General features: G+C 43.8%; 1 protein-coding gene across 1 annotated transcript; it reads right to left on the reverse strand.

Moving 5' to 3' along the window:
• Positions 1-1868: 1868 nt before the first annotated feature.
• On the reverse strand, positions 1869-26334 carry oga (O-GlcNAcase). The gene is made up of 18 exons (XM_080782452.1): positions 25737-26334; positions 24218-24269; positions 24005-24102; positions 23720-23850; positions 23415-23586; positions 22795-22893; positions 18429-18713; positions 17452-17610; positions 17049-17239; positions 15879-16121; positions 15490-15720; positions 12944-13118; positions 9123-9208; positions 7975-8079; positions 6305-6402; positions 5823-6015; positions 5106-5268; positions 1869-4961 (listed from the first exon to the last, which is right to left on the reverse strand). The coding sequence occupies exons 1-18, from the start codon at positions 25960-25962 to the stop codon at positions 4825-4827; spliced, it is 2844 nt and encodes a 947-aa protein (XP_080638578.1). The 5' UTR covers positions 25963-26334; the 3' UTR covers positions 1869-4824.

Below are 26334 nucleotides of genomic sequence, written 5' to 3' on the forward strand. Positions count from 1 at the left end.
ATTCTGATACAAACCTTATATGGTGTTCTCTGAAAGAGGCATCTGAAAGTAGAAAAAGTAGAAAGTCAATTCTACTCAATTCTACATTATAACAATGTCCTAGATCCTACAACCAATAGCTAGGGTTCATTGCCGTGTTGGCTCGTAGAGAACATTTTTGTCAACACTCCATTTTTGGCCACGACATACAAAATGAGTGGACAATAATATTACCTGAAATATTAAACAAAATGGATATCCCTGAATGACCATAATCGGTCTGTAACTCTGAGTGTCCTAATGACACTATAGTCCAATGTAGGCCTAGTCTAGTAGGCCTACTTTCTCAAATGTTTTATTTGCAAAGAAAAAAATACGTAACTCTGAGTGGTCGAATGGAACCAAGGTCCATTTAAATAACACATTTGAGAAAGTACTAGACTACTAGAGGACTAGTGCTATAGTGGCATAGTAAATTATTGTCGTAGGCCTACATAATGATATTAGAGTATGACGAAAACTAGACTTGACATTATGTATTAAAATTGGTGTTATGATTAAAATAAGAACGTTCGACATTATCGACTCGGCTACACTGACTGAATGAGTGAAAGGCGGCAACAGCCCGGCTTTTAATGGTCTTAAATCCCTTTATTTTAGAGCGTTTTGTAGTTATAGTACAACATAAACATTACAGAGACTTTAGTTGTCACTGTACAATACTTTAAAACAGTTGTCATTTTGCATACATACCTAAAATTGCCGATATCCGCGGCGCTCTCGTTCAAAACAATGTACCGGCTGTACCTAATCAGGCTCCCAGTAAGAGCGCAGCTGTGCGCACGAGCGCTTCCGGGATCACGTGACCGTGCATGATGTATGAGAATTAAGTTGTGTTTATAATATAAGCAACAGCTACCAACGAAAAGGAAGAAACACTTAATGGTTTATTAGTTATGAATCTTATCTTACATACAAATCTTACATAAATTGTAACGTTTATGAAGCCCCCCCCCCCCCCCCCCCTCCACTTCAACCCAGGTTTTCTTAAACAATTAAGGTATAGTCCAAAATAAAATGTACAATCTTCTAAGCTCTTTCAATTTCCAGGCTATGCTCGTCACACTTAACGAACGTGGCCAAGATGAAAGGACTTGCCTCAATAAGACACAACTGCAAAGTGAACCATTTTAAAACAATTAAGTGTGAAATATCCATCTCGATAACTAAAATAAATCATTAATGGGACTTTGACAGACAACCTCCTTTTTGACAGCCAGGCTATGACGGCTGAGCAGGGCATTTGGAGCTGAATGAACAGAATGCGGTTCTCAAAAAGTACCTCCATAATAACAAATGCCAAATGGAACCAAATGGACCCCATGGTTCCACCTGTACACACTCTCAAGAGTTAGGGCCGATTCATACTCCTATTTTAGAGCCGAATAAAAGTCGGTTCGGCGCTGTAGAGCCTACAATTTGACGTCATTTGAGGTTCGGGGGGGCGGGGTACCGTCCTAAAGTCGGCTCTTCGGTGCTACTGAAAATTTCTGACGAGCCGAAATCATTTCGGCACTACAGCGCCGAAACAGCGGTAAAATAAGAGTATGAATCGGCCCTTAGACCTGGCTGTAAGAACATTTAGAACCCCTTCAAGCCAAGGAACCCTGTGGGTTCCCTAGACCCCACTATAGAGATTGCCACAGCTGAAGACCAAATATTATTCAACAGATGCGTTGTCATTAACTGGGCTATAGGCAATTTACCAAAAATATATCAAAACCGATATCTAGAAGTTCGAATAAGCATCAATATCTTGCTCATGAAGGTTAATTCTCGAGAAGCATTTTGATTTTGACACAACAAATTGACAAACAAAACTTATCGTCTCGAGTGAATCGATTAGTTTTTATTAACCACTTAACACTGTATTATACTTTGTTGTACAGTGGTGGGTGGTGAATATCGTCAATCTACATGGACCCTTGGAAACCTGCTTATTTCGTATACTCGTCCATTAACCGCAATCAAGACAAAAAAATTGAAATAATCGTGATATTGATTTGAAGTCATACGGGCCAGCCCCAACTGTCTACATTGCAGAGAATTATGCCCAGAGTATGGGCGGCATGCTACCCCCTCCCTCCCCTCCCTCATGTATCATAAGACGAGGTTATTCAAATGGCCTCTGCCACAGCAGATCCAATACAACCTCATACATACATGCACATCATGAATGAATGTACAACAGTATCAAAAACAAAACGTCACATTGGCAGGCATCTACTGAAGTGAAGAGCATGAGGAAAAAGAAAACTGCTGATCCGTCAAAAATAAGCAACTAGAGAACACTTCTTTTATGGTTCAAAGTGCGTTCTTTTTTTTTCTTTCTTCCATTTTTAACTCGGTACAGTAGATTTACAAAAAAAAAAAGAAATGAAACACATCAAGAGTATAAAACATTCAAGACAAAGATACGAAAAAAAAGGCCTAGAAATATTTGTTCCAAACCCCCTACTCTTTTAGTATGGACGAGTAGTATGGTGGTGGTGGTGGTGTGGTATTCAGTCACTTTGGTGACAGGATTCCATAATCTTCTACAACAGTGGTTCTCAAACTTCATCTTAATTTCAAGGACCCCCATAAATCTTAAGAGTATAGTTACAGTCAGACCTGTAAGGGTCCGTTTGGAACCCACCCCCCGGGGGGGTTTCATAGTCTGGATTTTCGGTGGTGAGGTGAGGTGACCACCGCTACTACAACATGACGTCACTGAGCCGCGGTGAAGAGCAAACCACCAGACCTTCTCCGTTTTTAACTCACCACCACTCATCCAAACCACAACATTGGCAACATCCAAACCACCGCTCCGGTGGTCACCTCACCCCCGGAGCAATGGTCACCTCACCGCCGAAAATCCAAGTCCCTGGACTTGTCCCTGGACTCCCACTTTTTCAGAACCACTAATCTTCAAAAACAAGTGCACTGACTGCCCACCCACCCAGGGCCCCAAGGCTTTCACTGGAGAGAACATGCATTCAAGAGTGTTGCAATGCCACAATAAAACAGTGCAGGAAGGAATGCAATTAAACAAGAAGGTGACCGTCGATCACCGCTGACCGTGCCGAGCAGATCGGTCTGCCACAGTTTAACAGGCCACTGCAATCTCTTGAACGCAGCCAGATCAGCCACTGTTTTCAGGGGGGGGCGTGGGTTAGTGGTTATTATGAGCGTTCAAACTCCCATCGGCTGTCATGGCTGTGGTATTTAAGCCTCATGTAGACTCTGTGGTACGATGGTGTCGCGTGCTGAAAATAGTGTGATGACATCTTACGATAAGAGTATAAATAAAGCATACATTTTATCTATCAAATTCCTCAAACTCCCCTACACAATGTTTGTCTACATTGAAGGTTGTTTTTTTTGTGCTGAATGCCCCAGGCCAGGTCTTGTTTTGGTTAGCTACAAACTGTCATGAGGGCCTAAACGAATGGAAATGTTATTTGGATATCAAAATAAAATAATTAAAATAAAATAAAAAACTGAGAGCGACACAGTCGTGCGAAGGAGTATAAATTAAGCATAGCTAGCTAGGCATACCGATGGCTGTGCGTGATGCTTAAAACATACCCAGTTAAAGAACAATTATGAGTGAGAAAAAAAACAAGTATGACATATCTGAAACCTTTTGCCATCACTTTGCCATGCCTGGCAAAGGCCAACGCATGTCACCAAGTTTTAGCCGAGTCTGACTGACACGGGTTCGAAATAAAATCCATGTCTAAACTCACTGGCCTCTGCGGCGTAAAACTGAAGTAAAAAATAAAAGTTAAAAGAAATTAACTGAAAGGCGAGAGTTCAAAAGGGACACTAGGAAAAAGGTTTGAAAACACGTGGCTTAAAAAAGAAAAAGCAAAGCACTGAAAAGGTCTGGTTCTGAAAATCCTGTGCATTAACCAATGGAAGTTTCTCCCTCTCTAGAGCAAGACCGTGGAGATGAGTTTGAGTCAATTAGATGTAAGCTTTTTCCATTGGTAGAGATCAATTACTGAGGGCTCTCAAAGCCATAATTTCCACCTTGCATATGCAGGAGTAGACATCTGTTGGCATATAAATGCCAGTTATACCGCGGCATGAATCAGTTGAACACTGTGACAAAATCCAAGGCCTGCCGTTCCAGGTATCACCTCACAGCCTACCCTACACAATGGTCACCTATACCTCCATCTCCAGATGCATTATTTCTCCAAGGAGACAACGACTCATTTTGTTTTCACCTCTGTCTATTTCAGAAGACAGAGACTCTGCATTATCTTATGGGAACCATACATATGTAGCAGCTACCTGAATAAAATATATAAAACGCATGATTTATACTTCGGGGGGGGGGGGAAAGAAAAAGAAAAAACAGATCTACAAGATCAGCTGTTTCTTTGTACATCTAAGTGTAACTCAGCCATAACGCTTGACCTCCTGCCTTCTTCTTGGGACGAGGAAACTCAATCCCGTCTCGAATCAACCGACCTAGCCGCCCCGAGATCGCGGACGACGTCATCGTGGCCCTCTTTGACCGTTTGGATTCTTCTAGAAGGAATTCAAATGGAGCCACATGATGATGTAACGGAGTAGGAACGGTACCAGAAAATCTGTACAGCCGCTGTGCTTCTTATCCACTATCTAAAAACAGATTGTCTGGGCGCTGTCGGGCCCAGATGGTTATCAAATATAAAACTCAAAAGTTTGTCTGATGAAGGTAGCAGACACGTCTTTGAAAAGCCCCTATAGAGGCTTGTTTCTCTCTCTCTCCACCACGCAGAGCCATTGTCTTGGTAACTGTTCTGTGTTTTAGAGGGTGCGTCCCATAATGATGATGTCTTTGGGGAAGCCCTCCATCTTGGCCACCTCGAAGCATCCAAGTTTATTATAGAAGTCCAACATCCTTTTATCGTTGAAACGCACTTCGCAGAACGCGCCGCCGGAACCTGGGGGTTTAAATGACACAGAAGGGGAACAGAAATAAGGACAGAAATATGTTTTACTAGTGGTGCACGATTATGAAATGAAGGAGCTTTTTGTCACAATTGAGACCATGGCGTTCTATAGAATCCTTCTATAGAATCACCTACCGTTTGCCTTGAGCGAGGACAGAAGGCATGCCATCATGCTCTTGGCCACGCTGGGGTCGGTGACCTTGGTGTGGATGTCGACCTTGATGAGAGACGGGAAGTTGGAGAGGAAGGACTCCGGGAGGCCTTCCTCCACCTCTTCATGGAAGCTCAGCATCATTTTCTGCAAGTAGAGACAAAACACGCCATTTAACCACGTTCAACTTGGCTGGTGTCACAATTTTTGGCACGTCATTCTACAATGTAGGCATTTAGCAGAGGACTGACCGAGCGACTGACAGTATGCACGGTACTAAGGACTGACAGAGCGACTGACAGTATGCACGGTAAGGACTGACAGAGCGACTGACAGTATGCACGGTAAGGACTGACAGAGCGACTGACAGTATGCACGGTAAGGACTGACAGAGCGACTGACAGTATGCACGGTAAGGACTGACAGAGCGACTGACAGTATGCACCGTAAGGACTGACAGAGCGACTGACAGTACACACGGTAAGGACTGACAGAGCGACTGACAGTATGCACGGTAAGGACTGACAGAGCGAAACAAATGAGGGAATACTTCCCGTCGGTGAGCTTGTAGATTGGCTATTATTTTCACTATTCGTTCGTACAACACAGTATATTAGGGATATACGTGGATAAAACACAAAACACACAACATCGCGTCACAAGATTTACAGAACATAAAAAGGGGAAGGTGAGCCGCCTACGTCAGCCTCGGAGAGGTCCTTCTCACTGTCGGGTTTCAGGTACTTCTCCTGCATGAAGGGGATCCAGCTCAACTTGCACTTCTTGATGAAGGGCTTGACGTCCACGGTGCCCAGGGCGTAGCCGCAGATCCTCTCATCGTCCTCCAACACGAAGCCGTAGTCTGGACTCAGAGTCAGGAAGCCTCCTACCAAGCTGTGAAGACACAGCAGTGAAAATCGTGAAAATGCAGTGCAAATCCTTGAATATATATACTTTCAGAGCCAACGTTTTTAACTCAAATCTTTGCTTCTGGGGGGGGGGGGGAACAACAACATATTTTCAGATGGGGGTCGGCAGCGGATTACATATAATTTTTGGGGGTCCTTGACATGAAATATTGAGAACCACTGACATAGAAATATGAGGTTTTTCAGAAAACTGTCACACACACACACACACTTTGTAGCATATCAAGGGCACTTCTCGGTTGATCAAAACATACCGGTCTCCTATGAGGTCGGGGTCCTGCTCAGGGAAAGGAACAATATCCCCCTCCATTCCTTCAGAGTACATCTCTTTGCAGATTTTATAGATTGCACCCTAGACACACACACACACACACACAAACACAAACACACAACACGCATGAGGTTGTGATCCAATTCAACGCATGCAGATATTATAACCTGGCCTTAAATCCACAACTTATTTTGTGAATACAATTCTCAAATTGCTTCAGAAAGGGGTAGTTTATAAAGACATTAAGATCCTGTGGTCAGGTAGGACACCTAATGGTTGACACGTGGTACTGCACGAAGCTCAAAAACGTAATTTAATTCATCATCTGCCCAAAATGGGCTTCGTTTATTAGCTCAGCAGATTCTGGTCCTTGTGCGCCGCGGGGGAAATCATATTTCAATCTGGGGTAGGCGGACATGATTTAACCCATTCTGACCTGAGATCAGATTCATACGAGGTTTCCACTCGACACACACTGGTCTGATTAACCCATTCTGACCTGAGATCAGATTCTAAAAATCGTTCTTCGATTTTTCAAAAAATAGCAGACCTACAAGCTCGTAGCGCGCCACTCGGTGGCGCGCTATGAGCTTGTAGATCTGCTATTTTTCAATAGCTAAAGCATAACATGATGCTAACACCAAAATGGGTTCCCGGTCAGAATGGGTTAAAGCACTCTTAAAACCTGTACATTTTCAAAGGTAATTTAGCTCACCCACGACGAGGCCTGATCAAGAGCTAGTGCTGAAAGGCAGTGCAAAGCTGACTTTTAAGTGCAGCACACTCAGTTTATTGGTTAAGCATTACGGCCATGGTAGATTAACCTCAAAGCATTTGCTGCATAAACTAGGCCAGTTCTGATGGGAATACTCAACTCTTACTAGAACTTCACACTTAGTTACACTAACGCAATTCAAGCAAAAATACATCCATTACCACCAGGCACATGCAGAGTTAGAGAGGCAGGGGCTGACATCCCATGAGAGGGCACTTTTGACCCAAAATAGCAAAAATAGCTGTTTTCGGGGCGCAACCCTGCACTCTTTATCTACTGGAGATGCGGTGTATATCGCATGGATTTCGAAAAACAAATTAGTTCAGGAGACTTCGGAGGAAAAAAGAACAATTCTCCTGAATGCTGCCTTCCGGTATATGACTTGGAAAGAAGAGGAGGGCATTTGCATCTCTTTCACCATGTAGTAAATGCTACATTCGTGGTCTGGAGAGGGCAGTTGTTTGTTGTTGACGGGTAGGGAAGCCCCCATCTATGTGTGCAAGTCCCTGTCCATTACAGTGGTTTATACAGTAACCGTTTGGGGGCCTTGTATCTTGAAACAGGTGAACATGCATATACATTTGCCTTTTGAGAAAAACCATGCATTACACCAATAAACCTTTCTAATACTATGAATAGACTGCATCCATTGATGCGCCCAGTAACTGCGACTGTCTCTTGGATAAAGACAACATACATACACAACCAGTTTAAACCTATAAACATTTTAACATGATAAATAGGTTTAATATGATAAATACGACAAATATTGCAGATCTATTCTGCCACACGTTCTGACCTATTGGGTCATAATGTGTGGCAGAATAGATCTGCAATATTTTTCTCCATTTAAAAACGTTAATGAAACAAATTCTCACCTTATCTTTGGGATAGTATGGCCTTAAGGAATAGACTTTGGAGGTTGGCATTGAAGGTGGAGGCTGGAAGAAAAGATCGTTTGCCGATTCTATTGGCAACAATCGCTGTGGAACACCAAAACAAACGGGTTCAGTTCATCGGTCACTAGTTCTCGCTTGGCCATGGCTGACCGCCTCATGGTCCGTTTGCTGCCGCTGAGCCACCATCAGATCAAAAAGAGCACGATGCACAAACATGTGCCGTTAAAAAAAAATAAAGTTCTATAAAAGACAGAACTTCTAAAATACTCACATCTCTTGTTTGATCTGACAGTGGGACAACAGCAGCAAACATAACATGACACCTTTTTCTGACTGATAAACAAGCAACAAGCAAAAACACGTAAAAATTAATATTTGTTTCAAACTAAATAAAAGCAGCGTTTTGGTCTGAGCAAGGTTTTGACTGGCTAAAGGAGATGCTCCTTTTCCCTCTTCTAAAAGGCATCGCAAAGTTTTCGCTGCGCGGGAACCTCCTGTTGAGAAAAGTAATGATGCTTGCGCAGGAAGAGAATTGAAAACTCCAGGAGCAAAAGCCCAAGATGAAAGTTGTCATTTAGCTGATGTAAGTAATTGAATAGACTACTAATTAACTGCCCCTATGAGTGTCATTACACTCCCCAGAATGGAGGTTTGACTTGTAGGCTTGTAGGACAAGCGCGTTTGCTCGTAGAGTTTTCCGCAGGCGAACACGCTGGCGCTGCGATGCATGTGTGCGTGCAAAGGGTGAAAGTGGGTGGTGGGGGTTACAATTTTTTTGCGCTGTGCTTTTCCTGCAAAGAAATGAGATGTCATGAAAATAAAAACCTAGCCATGCTCGCTTTGCAACTGCGTGCGCTAGGGAAAAGCAGCATCTCCTTTGGGCAGTTGCTGAAAACATGTCTTCATTTATTTATTTTTGTTGGTTTTCATTAGGAAGTGCCATCATGTCAAACAGCTGGCCTCTTTGGACCCCATCTCTGAAACCCCCATTTGGAAAATAATCTACTCAGCTCACCTTAGACAGACCAAACCCCTCTCATACCTGCGCACGCATTTAGCATTGTCTTCATTTACTCATAACACTCTTTTTTCCATTTGATTGCTGTAGATTCAGTGCATTTGGATACCTGGAACTCTCCAGCTAGACCTCCCCTAAAGGCCCAGGGCTCTTGGTCTCGACTAAGGAACTGTGCTGAGGACTGACTACGACACCCTGTTAGGAGCAGAGCCAAGCGGACATCGTTACCACAGGATGGGGGCTTCTCGGACACAACATGAAAGGGATGGTCAAATGGGGTGGGAGGAGGAGGGGGAGGGGGGGCAGGGGTCACAGAGGTATCTCTAGCATTATCCAAAGAAATATGTAAATGTAAAAACTAAAGAGAGAAAAAAAAAAAGAAAGGACGTGGTTTGGAAGAGTCAAATTATATTTAAAAAAAGCTTTCTGGTTAAATGGGGCTCAAGCAACTAAAGCTTACGTCTCCAATTGTTTGACATGGTCCAATTTACGGACGGACTCGTCATAATGATCATCGTTAAAAGCAAAACTGTGCCTCTGTGATTTGTATTCCCCAAACTCGGTCAAATGAAAATATAACAAACACGGCCCTAAGAAAGACCTGGCTATTATTTCCTTCTAGCAAAGGCCCACGACACAAAGATCGGATGCTATTCCATCGGTAAAGGAAAGCATACGCATGGCATTGTAATCCAGCAAAACTGGGCAAGTGGCTTTAACCCATTTAGACATGACACTAGATTCTACTAAATGTCTTCTAAATCCTGACAGTTTACTGAAAAACGTATGTTTCTGTGTCAGTGGTTCTCAAACTATTTCATGTCAAGGAGCCCCAGAATTATATGTATTTGGCCGCCGACTCCCATCTCAAAATATGTTGTTCCAGGAACCCCTCAGAAGCAAAGATCTGAGTTAAAAACGTAATGCTTAAGACACCAAGAGGGGTTCCCGCCCAGAATAGGTTAAAAATAAAGCCTACATACAGAGTCCAGAATAATTCCCATGTCATGATAAGCCAAACAGAAATATGTAACTGCACCTAATTCAACAGTAAGCTTCAGCTGCCATCACCCCCTCTCTGATCTGATCTGATCTGATCTCTGCACCTCGTCTGAAGTCACATCTTATCTGCCTCGTCACATGACTGGGGGAGCATGAGTTATCTAAGCCAGGAGGAGAGAGATATAAAGGAGGAATGAACAGCCCAACCTCATAACATGGGGGACATCTCAACTTACTATTCAAAGACTTAGACAGACCAGGAATTAAATGCACAGTAGCAGCACATCCGTGAGGGCCGGGGGCATGTCTTCAATGACTACACACATGCTTTTTCCCCCCGCTATCCATTTAAAAGCTTATTTAAAAGCTCAATAAGCTTCACAACAAGCGGCTTATCATGATTCTTGACAGCAAGAGGAGCCATGTCTCTGTCTGTCTTCTATGTGGGCTGTCATGTGACCAGACAAATGCAGCGCGCAGGGTGCCGGAAAACACCAAAAAAAACACACATCAAACCTCTGAACCCTGACCTCTGACCTCTGAAGAGATGGCCCAATACAGCACACAGGTGGTGCACCCACGAGGAGGAAGTCAAGACTTGCTTTGAATCCGTACCAAATCTCTTCACTGACAATATAATGGCTAAATTACAAACTTAGTCACAAACGCATCAGCCATTTTCGTCAAACGTTCACCCCAGAATAGGGACGACAGGTCTTTTTTTTTTTTTTTAACCCAAATTAGCAACCAAGTCTGTAATAAAGACCTGGACTTGGTCAGCGTAGCAATGCAACAGTATTGACCCCCAAATAACTCAGCCATCAATACTAAAGATGGCCGTTTGTTTACTGACTGTGCAGTGAAACTAATCCCAGGATCACATTTCTAAAGTCGGGTGTGAGTGAATTCCCTTGAGTAGGTGCACCAAAGGGCTGGTCTGAACCATCTCTATCAGCCTACTGGTAGAAACAAAAAACAAGTTAGAGAAGAGCTGCCAGAGAGAGAGATTTAGGAGTTAACACTTAATATTACTGAGCTAAAATCGCTGCGCAAAATGTGACTTCATCCGGGGGCTGCTTCCTTTACTTTACTAATCTTTTTATATATGAATTGACCACTCTGACTTAAAAAGGAAAAACAAACAAAAAAAACCTGATCGAAACATGAACAACAATCAGATGACATTGATCTGCACTGTGCAAAACTAATCGGCCACTGTCGATCCAAAAGCAGTAGAAACGTGTGTATACTGTGTGGATTCCTTCCATCTGTACATAGTGAAGGGAGAAAACAGTAGAAAATCATTATTAGTAAGTATTCTCAGCACAAAAACCAGGGAGGTAGTGACTGACTGCCAGCTGCACAGCATCCAAATAAAGGCATAAAAGGTAACATGCTATGCTAATACTAGCACAGGTTCAAATGACGACAGGAAAATGTCATTTTCGGAGAGATTAAATATCTACAAAAAGACACAACTGTGAGCTCTGCTTCCCTTGTTGCTGGTGAGAGCCAGTCATATTTTTGCATACCAGAGGTATTGCTTTTTGACTGATGTGTGGGGTTTTGCCAGTGTGGGCATGCTGCCTGCTGTGTACGGCAGGTTAGTCCTCAGCTGTACCAGCACTTTATAGCCGGACAGGACAGAAACCTGTGAATGAAACTGGGTTACAGGGCCATGCTGGTGCCTTTACACTCCCTTCAAACTAAAGCAACACTCCGTTAAGGTGGAGTCATCGAGACTACTGAATGACATTCAAGTTGTATCATGGTGCTCCCGTTGCATTTTGTGAGTGTGTGTGAGAGAGAGAAATAGAGAGAGAGAGAGAGAGAGAGAGAGAGAGAGAAGGCAAAGGTATGGGAGAGAAGGAGAGAGAAAGAGATGCTAATAGATTAGGCCTGTTTTATACGAAATAATTGAGTCAACCTCGATACAGTTTGAGAAAATCATTCAGAGGGTTTCTATGCATTTGGGTCCTCTTACTCAGAGAGGATGCTGCTGAGATACAGTGCAATTAGCTCAATATGGGTTCACCTGTGTGCAAACACAGCTGAACGGGAAGGAGCCGTGTCCTTCATGTTCCAAAATGTTCTCAGATCCGTTCGGAGATGTCGTGCACCAGAATGGCCTTCCCCCAGTCACCTTGCTGTCCAAGCTCGCGTGCGCGCTAGGGCATGGGGGAGGTAGGGGAGGGAGATAGGGGGATTTTTCCCCCAGTGCCCATCCCCACAGATAAGAGATAAGAGATGGAAGCAAGTGTGTCTGGGTGGGGGAATGCAACAGTGTTGTTATACTGGACACACAGCAAGCAGCAGTGACCCAGCTGGACACAAGTCACCACAGAACATCTAGTTCTGGTACAACCCAAAAATGGAGAAGCTTGTCGTGGCTTATAGCGTACGGTCAGTCCTAGCAGTGCAAGCGGCATTCAGTCGGAACACGTTAAAACCATGACACACAATTGTGTAGGAAAAGCACACGAGAGCAATACATAGAATCAAAACTACTACGATGCCATGTGTGTTGTGGCCGAGTTGGTTGAAAGGTGATTAGCTCAAACTAGAGAGAGGCTGTTAGAGGCTGCTTAAGTGCTCACCTGATGTACAGGTGGGGAATGCAGTCAAACAACAAGCACTACCATCTGTTATGCAGATTGTGCAGCATATGTCTACGATTATATATGTGTGCAATGTGCATGACTAAACTATGAAGCACTAGCCAGGAAGAGAAATTCCTTGCAGCCACAACGTGATCGCTCGCAAATTGGTCATCGAATGCTTTTCTGTGCATTTTAGCAAGCTTATCCAAAAATAGGGTCGATACGATACTTGTGTTGCTGGATTTGGTCAGGCTACTTTTTTTGTTTGTTTGCATCTACTTTGTGGGGTTCAGTCAGTGGTTGGCATGGCATCCCCTGTCATACATACCTAGCCACTGGACAAAAGACTTGACCATAGAAATGATGCTCTTGATGTCCCAGATGTAGGTGTAGAGGTCGTACAGGATGGTGCGGTTGGCGGAGTTGGACAGGCGGGTGAACACCTGGAACACGTTGCAGCACATGTCCTCAAACTGCTTCGCCCTCGCCTGCCACTCCTCTACCTGGGGACAAGAGACAACAAAAAGTGGTGGAATTAAACCCCATGTTTCTATGTCAGTTTCATATCAAGGACCCCCAAAAATATATGTATTTGGCTGCCGACTCCCATCGGAACATATGTTGTTCCAGAGACTCCCCCAGAAGCAAAGATTTGAGTTAAAAACGTTCACTCTGAAAGAATATATATTCAAAGATTTTCACGATTTTTCTAAAATAGCAGACCTACAAGCTTGTAGATCTGCTATTTTTCAAATTGCTTAGCCCTCGACTGCCACTCCTCTACCTGCAGCCAAGAGACAACAAAAAGTGGTGGAATTATTGTTGAGCCGGTCGGGAAAATAGTCAACCTGCATTCTCGTCTGGAGACATTTTTGTGGCGACACAGCACGCGACAAAGTATGACGTGTAACAACATGAGCACAAAACAATCCCTTCACACAGACAACTTTGCCCCTTGCTTACATCAAAATTGTCTTATTCACCCGGGCATACTGTATAGTGTATACATCTGTAATTTCAGGGGACTTTTTGACATAACTAAGTAATACTTCTTGACTCAAATACACCAGAGTAAAGGTCTTTTTGATGTGAATAATTCGCTTAATAATAATAATAAAAAAATCATTAAGTAAAATGCAAGCTTCCACATCAGCAACACATTTGACATTTCCCACAGAGTGTAAATGATACACCTCTGACCAATTAAAATGCAGCCCAAAGTTGTGAACGTTTTGGCACAAAAGAAAGGATAATAGCTGGAAGCCTGGATGTGAGGGGCAGTGATCTGGCCAACTGGAGAGTGTTGTGCTTAAGGGTCTAAACACTTTTAAGAAGGTTGGGGACCACCTGGTGACCTTCTCTTCCAGCCCAAGGCTTCGTCCATCACAGATGGTTTTATAATCGCATGCTTGCTGTAATTACAAACTACCATGGATGCCTCGTTAGAGCAAAATGCACCACCCAATGGGCTGTATAGGAAGTACACCTCCACCATTTTGTTTAGTAGCAGCTGGATGTTAACCACTTTCAGTTTCAACCTGTCCCCATATATTGTCATTATAGGCAAACACATTGGCAATTCTTTTTTTAAATAAATACAAAAAAATTGCAGATCGAAGGTCAGGTTTTGCATACTACTGAATTGTTGTCTACCAGTACCTTTTTTCACTGATGAAAAAAACTAAATAATAAACTAAGTTATGACTAAGAACCCAGATCTGTTTTGGATGTCTGAGTGTTTTATGTTAAATTGGTTGTTCAGTAATGAGGTTTTTGTTTTTGGAAAATGTATAGAGAAAGCATGGCAGTTACGTTGGAGAACGATGTATCCATGAGTAACTGTCTATTTGTACAATTTTGTGAGTGTCTTGTAAGCCCGTGCGGGCTGGGCATCTTATGATGTGGGACACTTTAATAAAAACTCTATCTATCTATCTATGACTAAAGCTAGCCTATGACTACATTATATTGACAATTTCAATTTCAAATATCAAAAAATAAACACTAGACAAAAATGTTAGGGGAGTACTGGGAGATCCAGGTAGAACTAAGACAAATCATTCTTTGTGCTCACAAAGACATCGATGCGTTCCGTTGTGAGCTTGTGGATCGGCTGTTTTCGGCACGCAGCTAAGCAGCCTTACGACGCCATCAAGGCCCGCCAAAATACATTTCAGTCGACTAAATCGACTGTAGGTTTAGTAGACTAAAATCTTAGGATATTTAGTCAACTACACTTTAGACTAAAACTAAAGCATTTCAGATGACTAAATATCACTAAAATACGACTAACTTAATTTGAATACATTTATGTCACACCTTTTATGTGAAAAAGTAAAAGTTCTATAAAAATATTAAAAATATATATTAAAAAAAATAAGACTTTTATGACTAAAACTACGCTACATCACGCTGTAAAGAATGCACACTGGAAAGGAGCAACTTGGGACACTCAGGCATGAAGGAAGCATGAGTTCAAGTCCGTTGCTCTCCCCAGGTTGGCGGAGGGTGTGTATAGAGCCCAGGATCACATTAGATAATTGACACAGTGGGTGAAAAATGGGTTACAAAATCGTGGGATGAAATTAACCCATTCTGACCGGGAACGCATTTTGGTGTTAGCATCATGTTATGCTTTAGCTATTGAAAAATAGCAGATCTACAAGCTCATAGCGCGCCACCGAGTGGCGCGCTACGAGCTTGTAGGTCTGCTATTTTTTGAAAGATCGAAGAACGACTGACATTTTTTAAATCTGATCTCAGGTCAGAATGGGTTAATCAGACCAGTGTGTGTCCAGTGGAAAACCTCGTATGAATCTGATCTCAGGTCAGAATGGGTTAAAATAAAGAAATGCACACTGGATGCATGCATACCTCGGGTTCCTTGCCCTTGCAGTTGACACTGACGCTGCTGCTGTTGGCCCGGAGCCAGTTGAACTCCTTCAGCATCTGCACGGCCTTGGGCCCGTGCTCGTAGGGCAGGTAGAACAGCTCCGCCAGCAGCGACAGGTCGTCCAGCGTGAGGGGCTCCGTCGTGAACAGGGGCTTCTCGTCGGGGCCGGGCACGAACAGATCCTGAGGAAACTGGAAACCAGCCACGAACATCTAGCCGGACGGACGGAAGACGTATGCTTGCATTAGGGCCACAAATAAGGACGTTTGAGTTTGTAATTATTATGAAAATAGCCAATCTCCGATCATCATGCGATCAGGTAAAAACTGTGACGTGGCCTACAGGCAAAACGTACAGTAAAAAAACGTACCTGTTTCAGTTGCTCGTCGGTCTGCATGGGGGCAGAGTCCTCCTGGATGCACTCCTCTGGGGACTTGGACTCCGCCAGGCTCTCCTTGTCCGTGTCCATGGGCTTCAGGTCGTCGGCCATCTTGTCGCCCAGGGTGGGAGCGATGGTGAGCTTCTCCTCCGAGTCGGGCTGGACACCGCCCGCCCCCGGCTCTGCCTCGTCCTGCTTCTCCACCACCATCTCCATGGGCTCCTCCACCTCGGTCTGCACAGAGAGGACACGGTGGAGAACATTTATCTAACCTCGGTCTAGCCCAGAGAGGACACGGTGGAAAACATTTATCTCACCTCGGTCTAGCCCAGAGAGGACACGGTGGAAAACATTTATCTCACCTCGGTCTAGCCCAGAGAGGACACGGTGGAGAACATTTATCTTCCACACGAATACACACAGACGTCTCAAAATCAGGAGATGTGATTTGTGCCATCCGCTTCTCAAAGTAGGGTTCGGGGATCACATGGGGTCATATAAATATCCATTTATACATTGGCCATTAAAGCAAATGTGCAAGCTCACAGCGGTGTCACTTCGTGCCTCTGCACAAGATTCTAAATCTGCTTTTTTTAAATTTATTCTTTGGAACAAATGTTCTCTTTTGGGGGTCCCTGGCACGAAACTTTTTCTCATGAGGGTCCAAGTTCAATAAACAATGGACTAATAATGAATGAATTGCATTTTTATAGCGCTTTTCCATGTGCTCAATGTGGTTCATTCATTCATACAATGGGAGGTGAAGCGGTGAACAGTCGAAGCCAGCGTCCTCACTTCCCACATTCACACACCGACGGTGGCGAGCTCACACCGACCGACTCACTGGAGGCAACGTAGGGTTCAGTGTCTTGCCCAAGGGCACTTCAACAGGAGGAGGAGGAGCCGGGATTCAAACCGCCGACCCAGGGATCATTGGACGACCTGCTCTACCTCCTGAGCCACAGTAGTAAACGTACCTCCTGTCCTCCCGGGTGTCGTTTGGCCATGGGGTGGTTCTCTGGGTCACTAGTAAACATACCTCCTGTCCTCCCGGGTGTCGTTTGGCCATGGGGTGGTTCTCTGGGTCTAGTAAACATACCTCCTGTCCTCCAGGGTGTCTTTTGGCCATGGGGTGGTTCTCTGGGTCACTAGTAAACATACCTCCTGTCCTCCCGGGTGTCTCTTGGCCATGGGGTGGTTGTCTGGGTCGGGGCAGAGCGACGGCACCGCCGCGGACATGATGGGCTGTTGGAACACACTGGTGACCGTGGTGGCGGTGCAGAGTGGGGCGCCGCTCTGGGACAACGCGTCCAAGGCCGCGTTCTTGGCATGGCTGAGAGCCACCTGTCGGCCTGGGAAAGAAGAAAAACATAGCCTGCCTTAACATGATGTTGCATCATCACCTAACCTAGCATATTAAAAAAAAAGTATAGCTGTAGGCTATCCAAGAAGCATAATTTACGCGTAAGCCAAAGCTATGCGAATACAGCATAAACCACAAGTGCTGGCACATAAATGTGGAACAGCGCGGTATGGAAAGTAAAAATAAATAAACGTGACTTACTATTGTATTGATGAGGCACCAGGAACTCCCCCAGCCACTCGGTCAGGGCCAGTTTCAGCGCCAGCTGAGGGCTGTAGTGCATGTCCGTCTCCAGCTCCTCATCGCTGCCCTCATTCTCCAACTTGATCTGGATGGACACGGTACTGTCCTCCCCATCCGCTGGGCAAAGAGGAAAAAAAAGAGGTAAGGAAATAGTAAGTAAGCACATTTTATTTATAAAGCACCTTTCAAGACAAAGTCACAAGGTGCTGAACAGTGTTACACAGAACAATCAACACGTTAAACAAACAAAACATAGGCATGTAAAAATGAGTCAGGTAAGAACTACATGGGAAAACTAAATACGGAATAAATGTGTCATTAGCATTCTCTTAAAGCAGTCTACTGACTCTGCCCGGTCACCCTTTGTTTTGAGTTTAGTCCCAGGTATTTTCAGTAGACATTTGTCAGAGGACCTAAGAGGTCTAACATTGGACTTAGGGGCCATAGAGAGAGGCGCACCTTTACTGCTATACCAGATGATCTGTGTGAGCAAATTATTGGGACAGTAATACTTTATCCACTTAAAATATATAATTAGCCACATGTCATGAACCCTAACATCCCTAATCTGGGCATGTTATAAATACGGGTACAGGCTTTAGTTCCGACATACTATTGATCCGAAACCTCAATCCCTAACCTAACCATAACCGCAAGCACGGGAGCAGCGCATGTCGGACCATCGCATTTTCGCATTGCATCGCATGTCCCCGCACTTCGGACCTTTGGTGTGTCGGAAAAGTATGCGCACCCCATCAATACGACATCCCATCAATACGCCGCGATTCTGTGGAAATATGTGATGTATACAAGCTTGTAGATATCCTATTTTTGCGGAAGAGATTTGGTGTAGATGGGAGAAAAGGAGGCGACCAACTATAGAGGGGACAAAGTTTACAAGCCTTAAGTGGTTCAATTCACTTGATCATACTCACTCATCACGACGTCCTTGCGCACTCCGTTCATATTGGACTTGTACCAGGTGGCCAGTGTGTGGATGGCCACGAAGTTGGTCTCGAACTCGCAGTTGGGGTTGGTGAGGACCCCCTTCAGTCTGGGGATGAGCTCCGTGGAACGCCCCTTATAGGGACCCAGGAACAGTCTCTTCTGGTCGTAATCGTTGGCGTGAATATTGTCCCAGATCACCGGCGCCCTCCGTATGATTTTGGTCACCTCCTCGATAGACTCCACCGTGATGTCCTTGGACACCACCTTTGGACCTGTAGGAAGGAATTACACAACAGAATATGCATCATCTACCGACCCAACATTATCTTTCATACGAGTAGAAGATTTAACCCCTTTTGGTGTTTTAAGCATTATGTTATAATAATTTAGCTATTGAAAAATAGCAGATCTACAAGCTCGTAGGTCTGCTATTTTAGCAGACCTCATGTTCCTCACATCTTTGAATATATATTCTTTCAGAGTTTCAGTTTTAAACTCAAATCTTTGCTTCTCTGCCTGGAACAACATATTTTCAGATGGGGGTCAGCGGCATATCCTGCTACCCTAATAGACAGGGGTACATGAGCACCTGGCCGTTCATTCGTGCTCTATCTCCGACCAAGCCACACTTCCACCACACATCTCTCTATGCAAAATAAAACCTGCACACTCCCACAAAAGACATAGACTACATTGCATTCGCCAAAAATGTCTTCTTTACTGTTTAAATATTACTTTTCTGAAACACGCTATTCTTGCTCAACCTCAACAGCCTACGTCAGAATCGTCATGTTGGCGTCTACTACGCCAACTACGTTCACTTAATAAGGCCAGTCCTTCACAGTGACACACGCGTTAGATCAACCACGCGACCGGGATGGTTTCTACCCCTCAATGTCGTGCCTACTCTACACTGCCATCCGAAGGCCCCTCCCCCTTTCACTGCTCCTGTGTGTGACCTGTGAACTACTCTCTGACTGCACTGTGGCTTGATTTATATGTGCGAGGTTGAAATGTAATGCACATAAATTAATTATAGGTCCAGCAAGCAAATCATGATGATTGTGTTTTCTATGACATTTATTTGGGCCAGTAGTTTCATATCTATCCTTTTTCCGACCAACACAGAACATGCTAACGGTGTTAGCGCGTTAGCATCCATCTTGCTTTTGATTTATATGTGCGAGGTGGAAATGTAATGCACATAAATTAATTATAGGTCCAGCAAGCAAATCATGATTGTCTGTTTGTGCTCAATAGGTCACCATCACATTCCGATTTTAGGTGTTGTGTTTTGTATGACACTTTGGCCAGTAGTTTCATATCTATCCTTTTTCCTTTGACCAACACAGACCATGCTAACGGTGTTAGCGCGTTAGCATCACACAGCTTACAGCGTCAGTGTTGCATGAATACTTTCAACCATGACAATGCCGACTACTTTTGCTACACACACTTCCCAAGGATTATGGAGATGTCTTTATTTTTTTTTTAAGGTTGAGAAATGAAATAATTATGGTCGTTTCTAATCTCAGCATTTCACAAGAGAAAGACGTGGATGCCTTTCGCTGCGCTGTTGGCGTTGCCATGTCTCATAGAAACAAGTAAATAGGTCTTTAAAAATAATCCCAAAACAAGCGCATATAACAGGGGTCTGTAACCTATTTTAAATGAAGTGCCATGTTTTTATTTTCTAGATAGTGAGTCAGCCACAAGCTCACATCACAACAATAATCCATGTAATAATCACAATAACAATACTAATAATAATAATCATAATAATCCTGCTACCCTAATAGACAGGGGTACATAAGCACATGGCCGTTTATCCAACAGCTTTCTCCGACCCAACCACACTTTCACCACACATCTCTATATGCAAAATAAATTCGGCACACTCCCAGAATACATATAGGCTACATTTCATTGAAAGAAATGTCTTAATTACTGAATAAATATTACTTTTGTCAACCACGCCATTGTTGCTCAACATCACCAGCCTACGTCAGAATCGTCATGTTGGCGTCTACTACGCCAACTACGTTCACTTATTGGGGCCAGTCCTTCACAGTGACACACGCGTTAGATGAACCACGCGACCGGGATGGTTTCTACCCCTCAATGTCGTGCATTTGCTGCGCCCTTCTAATGCTGCGCCACGCCTACTCTATACTGCTCCATGCGACTCGAACAGCGTCAGCAGCAGCAGCTCCGAGCCTCCGTCAGAAAGGCTGCCCACAGCACTGCACAGCCCCACACCCAAATTAATCGAATGAATGAATAAGGCGCTTATATCGCTATTGCTCAGTGGATGGGACATTTACATTAAAAGCAATCGGATGGACGCGTGGATAACGGCATGGTTGTGTGCAATCGGAGGGAAAGCTTCCATAATCCATATAGCTTCCATGCTAGCTGCTTCAGACACAGGGGAGGGGAGGGAGAAATAGTGCGAAATAGCGCTTATGCAACAATTACCCTAAAACACAAACACCTCAACTCGATGTCATTGTGAATAAGAATTTCGAGCGAAATAATAATTTTTGGAAGGACACTTTCACCCAGTATGAAGCTAAATGTGGAAGCCGTGTGTGTCACACCAAAACGGCTGACCTATAGAATCCTGTAACCAGCCTCTCGCACTGCCTGCGAGTTGGCTCCGTCTAAGGCTCCGTCTTATGAGCAAATTTAGAACTTCCGGTCTGACAGCTAGCAGATTTAAGACATCCGGTTGCTTTCAGAATAAAATAAGATTATTTAATTCGTTAATTAAATAATTTTTACATTACATTATTAGTATTATTATTACATTACAGTTATTGTAAAGACACACATTATGTTTCTGTGTAAAAATAAGTAATTAAATAACATAAAAAAGTTATCTAAATGGATAAATGCTATTCACTGGAGTGCATGGACTTTATAAAGTGGACACTGGACAAAAGACGGCTCCGCCAGGCAACTATCTGGACATACCCACGCGTTTGGGAAGATGTCCTCTACCACCCCACAGTCTCCGCTAAGCGGGAGAGGTGTAAAATTCACAGCAGCAGAGCTTCTACTGGGGTCAATGCAAAAAAATGTACCGTTTCCGGACCCAGAATGGACACTGGACAAAGAGGCCTCCGCGAGGCAACTATCTGGACATACCCACGCGTCCGGGGAGATGTCCTCTACCACCCCACAGTCTCCGCTAAGCGGGAGAGGTGTAAAATTCAGAGCAGCAGACCTTCTATTGGGGTCAACACTCAAAAAAGTGCCGTTTCCAGACCCAGAATGGACACTGGACAAAGAGGCCTCCGCGAGGCAACTATCTGGACATACCCACGCGTCCGGGGAGATGTCCTCTACCACCCCACAGTCTCCGCTAAGCGAGAGAGGTGTAAAATTCAGAGCAGCAGAGCTTCTACTGGGGTCAATGCAAAATAAATTACCGTTTCCGGACCCAGACTGGACACTGGACAAAAGACGGCTCCGCGAGGCAACTATCTGGACATACCCACGCGTCCGGGGAGATGTCCTCTACCACCCCACAGTCTCCGCTAAGCGGGAGAGGTGTAAAATTCAGACCAGCAGACCTTCTATTGGGGTCAACACTCAAAAAAGTGCCGTTTCCAGACCCAGAATGGACACTGGACAAAGAGGCCTCCGCGAGGCAACTATCTGGACATACCCACGCGTCCGGGGAGATGTCCTCTACCACCCCACAGTCTCCGCTAAGCGAGTAAATGGGTGCTTATATTTCTATGTGAAATGTGGTGATGCTGGCATCACAATAGATGCCAGCATCACGCTGCCTCCGTCTAATAAGCACATTTACAACTTCCTGTTTGGAAACCGAAACAGATGCTTCTGACATTTGCCTGTGCGTGCTTAATCGTTGTACTTCTGAACACATTTCCCAAATCTCAGTGATTTATCCACACATCGCTCTGTGTGTGTGTGTGTGTGTGTGTGTGTGTGTGTGTGTGTGTGTGTGTGTGTGTGTGTGTGTCGCGTCGCCCTCCAGCTGCAATTGCGAGTGTGCGCTGTGTGCAGGGCACACTACCGAGTTTAAAACCACAGCTGAAACATGAAGTGGAGTCTGTCAATTCCCGCAATTTCCTTCTTCCCATATTGCGCTGCAACGACACTAGGATTGAGCCCCCCGAAGGGGGGCGAAATTCTAGTTACATATAATTTTTGGGGTCCTTGACATGAAATATTGAGAACCACTGATACAGAAACATGAGGTTTTTCAGAAAAGAAAATACATTTTAAAAACGTTTTTCTTTTTTAATTTCGACGTCAGGCCTAAATGGGTTAATACAGTCAGGCTCAGCAGCAATGATGATGAAGCAGCATCAGACTCACCGGTCCATAACACTTCGATCCCAGGCAGTAGCTTCTCTCCCACTGTGTGGAGGTAGGGGGACTGGGCAACGTTTGGGTAGCAGAAGGTCCCACAGTACTCTGCATTTCAGGCAAAAGGGAACACATTAGTTTTTTTTTTTTTTATGTTTTAAAAATGTAGAAGATCGCCAGATTATCGGATTGGCCGATATATCGTCACCGATATCTTGATTATCAGCTTGATTAGTTTGTTATTATTTATTTTCATTCTTTTTACAGGGGAAAGATAATTATGTTGCATTTGATAGAACAAAACATTTGAGGGTATAGTATTTAGTTCAGCTCCCTGCACTTTTTTTTAAATAATAATAATAATAATAATCTTTATTGTCCCGGAGAATATTTGTCTTCACAGTCTGTTCAACACCCACATCAGAAACAACACAGAGCACATAACACCAAGACAATACAAAAAAAAACATGAGGTCCCCACTGTGTACAGAACCATCCTATCGGGGCAGTTTGTTTAATGCCGCGATGGCTGAGGGGACAAAGCCTTGTTATGTGCTTTGAATATCTTTATAGGGTTGATCCCTATAAAGATTGTAATGTAAGCATGCACAGCCAAGGGAATGACGTACCTGTGGGACAGAAGAGAAAGTTGGGTGGCCCTCCGAGGTACTGGAAGATGTCATTGGTGAGGGACACCTGGGCGTGCGCAAACGAGCTGAACACCTCTCTGTCGGCCGGGCACATGTTGTGGTCGATGTCGTCAAACAACAAGGCGAATGACTTGCAGCCAAATTGAGAAACCTAAATGGCAATTATATAATTATTAGTGAAAAGCGTTGGACAGAATGGACACATGCCGATGCCATTGCAATGTGTGTTATTACATGTTTTTAAGATTATTATGAAAAAACTAAATAAAATGCTGTCTTCTTGCCTGATCAAGCTTCCTCTTGAGGGTAGCCACCTCCTTCTGATTAGAGAAGGTGATGTCCAGTCCTGGGGAGATGGCGTAGATGAACTCTATCCCGTACTCCTTCGCAGCGGTGATCAGAGTCATGAGTTGCTCTAAGACAGTTGAACAGATCAATCAATTATTGACGAGCTATTACTGAGAACTTCAGTGAAATACCGTTTCAAAAATGTTTCAAAACTAAAACAACTTAAAATTTACTGAGTCCGACTGACTTGGGCCTTCTCTAATACGAAGAGATATAATCACCTGCTTCTTCGACCGAGTACAGTTCTCTCCAGAACATTCTGTGTTTGTAGTCATCTTTAGGAGCATAAAGGTATGTATTTAGCCCCCATTTTTGTTGCCTGAGAAAAAAGTGAGAAACGGTGTCAATGTCAATATCAATATCAAGCTGAAAAATCACCAGTCACTGTGGTGCAGTGTGTGTGGTTTAGGTAAAACACAGAGAAAAAAGCCTACCTTCTGAATAACTCCTTCCTTTGTTCCATTGTCCATGGCCGGCCGTAAAAGCCTGTGTCAAACAAACAACAGCATCAATTAGGGATGTTAATAGTTAATCGATTAACGCACGGAACGCACATACAAAGATGCCATTGCCTGGCCCTGTATCGTCAATGCTCAAATACATATTTGATTAAGGAATATAATATGCCTTTTGTATTATTTCCGTATATATCAGCTAAATGTAGATTTGTATGTTAGACATTGAGGGAAATTAAGATTCTCAGATGTTTTACAAAAACGCTGATCGATAACCTTTATCTTAATGTATCAATGAACTATTAATGCATGAATGGATAATTCACATCCCTATAGCGTCAATACAGTCAGAGTCTACTGACATTCATCAGTTCCGTTACCACTATAAACGGTCCTACTGGACACTGTCCCTGGCGTTTTGATTGATTGATTGAAATATGTATTAACAGTTTGCCGAATTACAGTACATTTCAAGCACAAACTCAATACAAAGAACTGTGAGTCAGTGGACGACCCAATTAAGCATTACACTTGTTTACAAGAGGGTCCACCATGTTCAATTCATCAAAACATTTAGAGACGTACAAATAGACACTTCTATATAGTCACAGAACAGAACAGGATTTCATCATAAAGGAGGTAAAAAGGGAAAAGAAACGTATACAGTGAGGGGAAAGGGGGGGTGGGGTGGGATTCAGATTTTACGGGGGCCAGTTTCGAATTGCAGCCGTCCGTAGGTGCCCTTTGAGAGCGGTTTTGAAGGAGTCAAGGGATTCGCATGTCTTAATGACTGTTGGTAGGGCGTTCCACATTTTGGTAGGAGGGTGTAAACTGTTACTAAATAGGGTGCATTTTGCATCCCAAAACGGACTTTATAGTTAAGGGACGCAATATAACAACAACCTCTGCATCCACGGGATACACTACTGTACTACTGTACTGTTCACTTCCACTCCACTATACATCTCAAGGCAAATATTGTACTTTTTCCTACTAGTAGCTACTTTGCAGATTATTATCCCCATATTATATACATACATTATAACCAATTCAGCAAATTTTCTACCTACAACAGATTTTTATACATGTTTACCTTGTGCTTTCTTTTTTTATTGTTACTTTTCACAAGAGTATTTCTACATTGCAGTATTGATACTTTTACCTAAATACATATAAATTCATATGATGAATTCCTGTTCTGTTCTTAACTACATAGAAGTGTCTATTTGTTTGTCTCTAAATGTTTTGATGAATTGAACAATGTGGACCCTGTTGTAAACAAGTGTAAGGCTTAATTGGGTCGTCCACTCACAGTTAACAGTCTTTGTATTGAGTTTGTGCTTGAAATGTACTGTAATTCTGCAAACTGTTAATAAAGATTTCAATCAATCAATCAATACAAAATGTGAGTACTTCTTCTTCCGCCACTGGCTATGGACTTTATTTACCTTCCAACGACTCCACTGATAAAGGGCCTCTGGCTATGGACTTTATTTACCTTCCACGACTCCACTGATGAAGGGCCTCTGGCCGTTGATGGTCTCCAGCACCGGGTGCTCCTCCTGGACCTCCTCCGCCACGGAGCCATTGCCCGGGGATCCTAATACCTCCTCCACCACGCAGCAAGCCTCCGGCACCGAACACGGGTTCGGCTCCACCTCAACCTGCTGCTGCTGCTGCTGGGATGACGAGTCCACCACCAGCGCCTTGTCCTTCTGGACCATTGTTGTCGTCGTCGTTGTTGTTGTTGTTATTATTGTCCTAATGTATAAAAACGAGCCAACCCAAGCGGCACAACTGAACTGACAACGAACGCCTTGGGTTTGTTTGATTTAGAGCACAGCCCCACCCGACCCCGCGCGCGGACCAGTCTGCGGCTCACCAGGAGGCCATTAGAGGTGGAATGATTCCGCGTCACTGTCTGGGATTTTTTAAAGCGTATGTTAGAAATTATTATTATGATTATAATTGTTGAAAGACTGCTGCACAGCGCAGTTGTGGTTCGGTGTCTCTTATTTACGCCAATTCGTGAAGAAAGTAGATGTTAGTGGTGTTTTCTCCCCTCTATGGTCTGTGCCTTCTTCCTCCTCTTTCAA

The sequence above is a fragment of the Protomyctophum bolini genome (assembly GCF_963924005.1).
Source record: "Protomyctophum bolini genome assembly, chromosome: 14".
In the NCBI taxonomy this organism is placed as follows: domain Eukaryota; kingdom Metazoa; phylum Chordata; class Actinopteri; order Myctophiformes; family Myctophidae; genus Protomyctophum; species Protomyctophum bolini.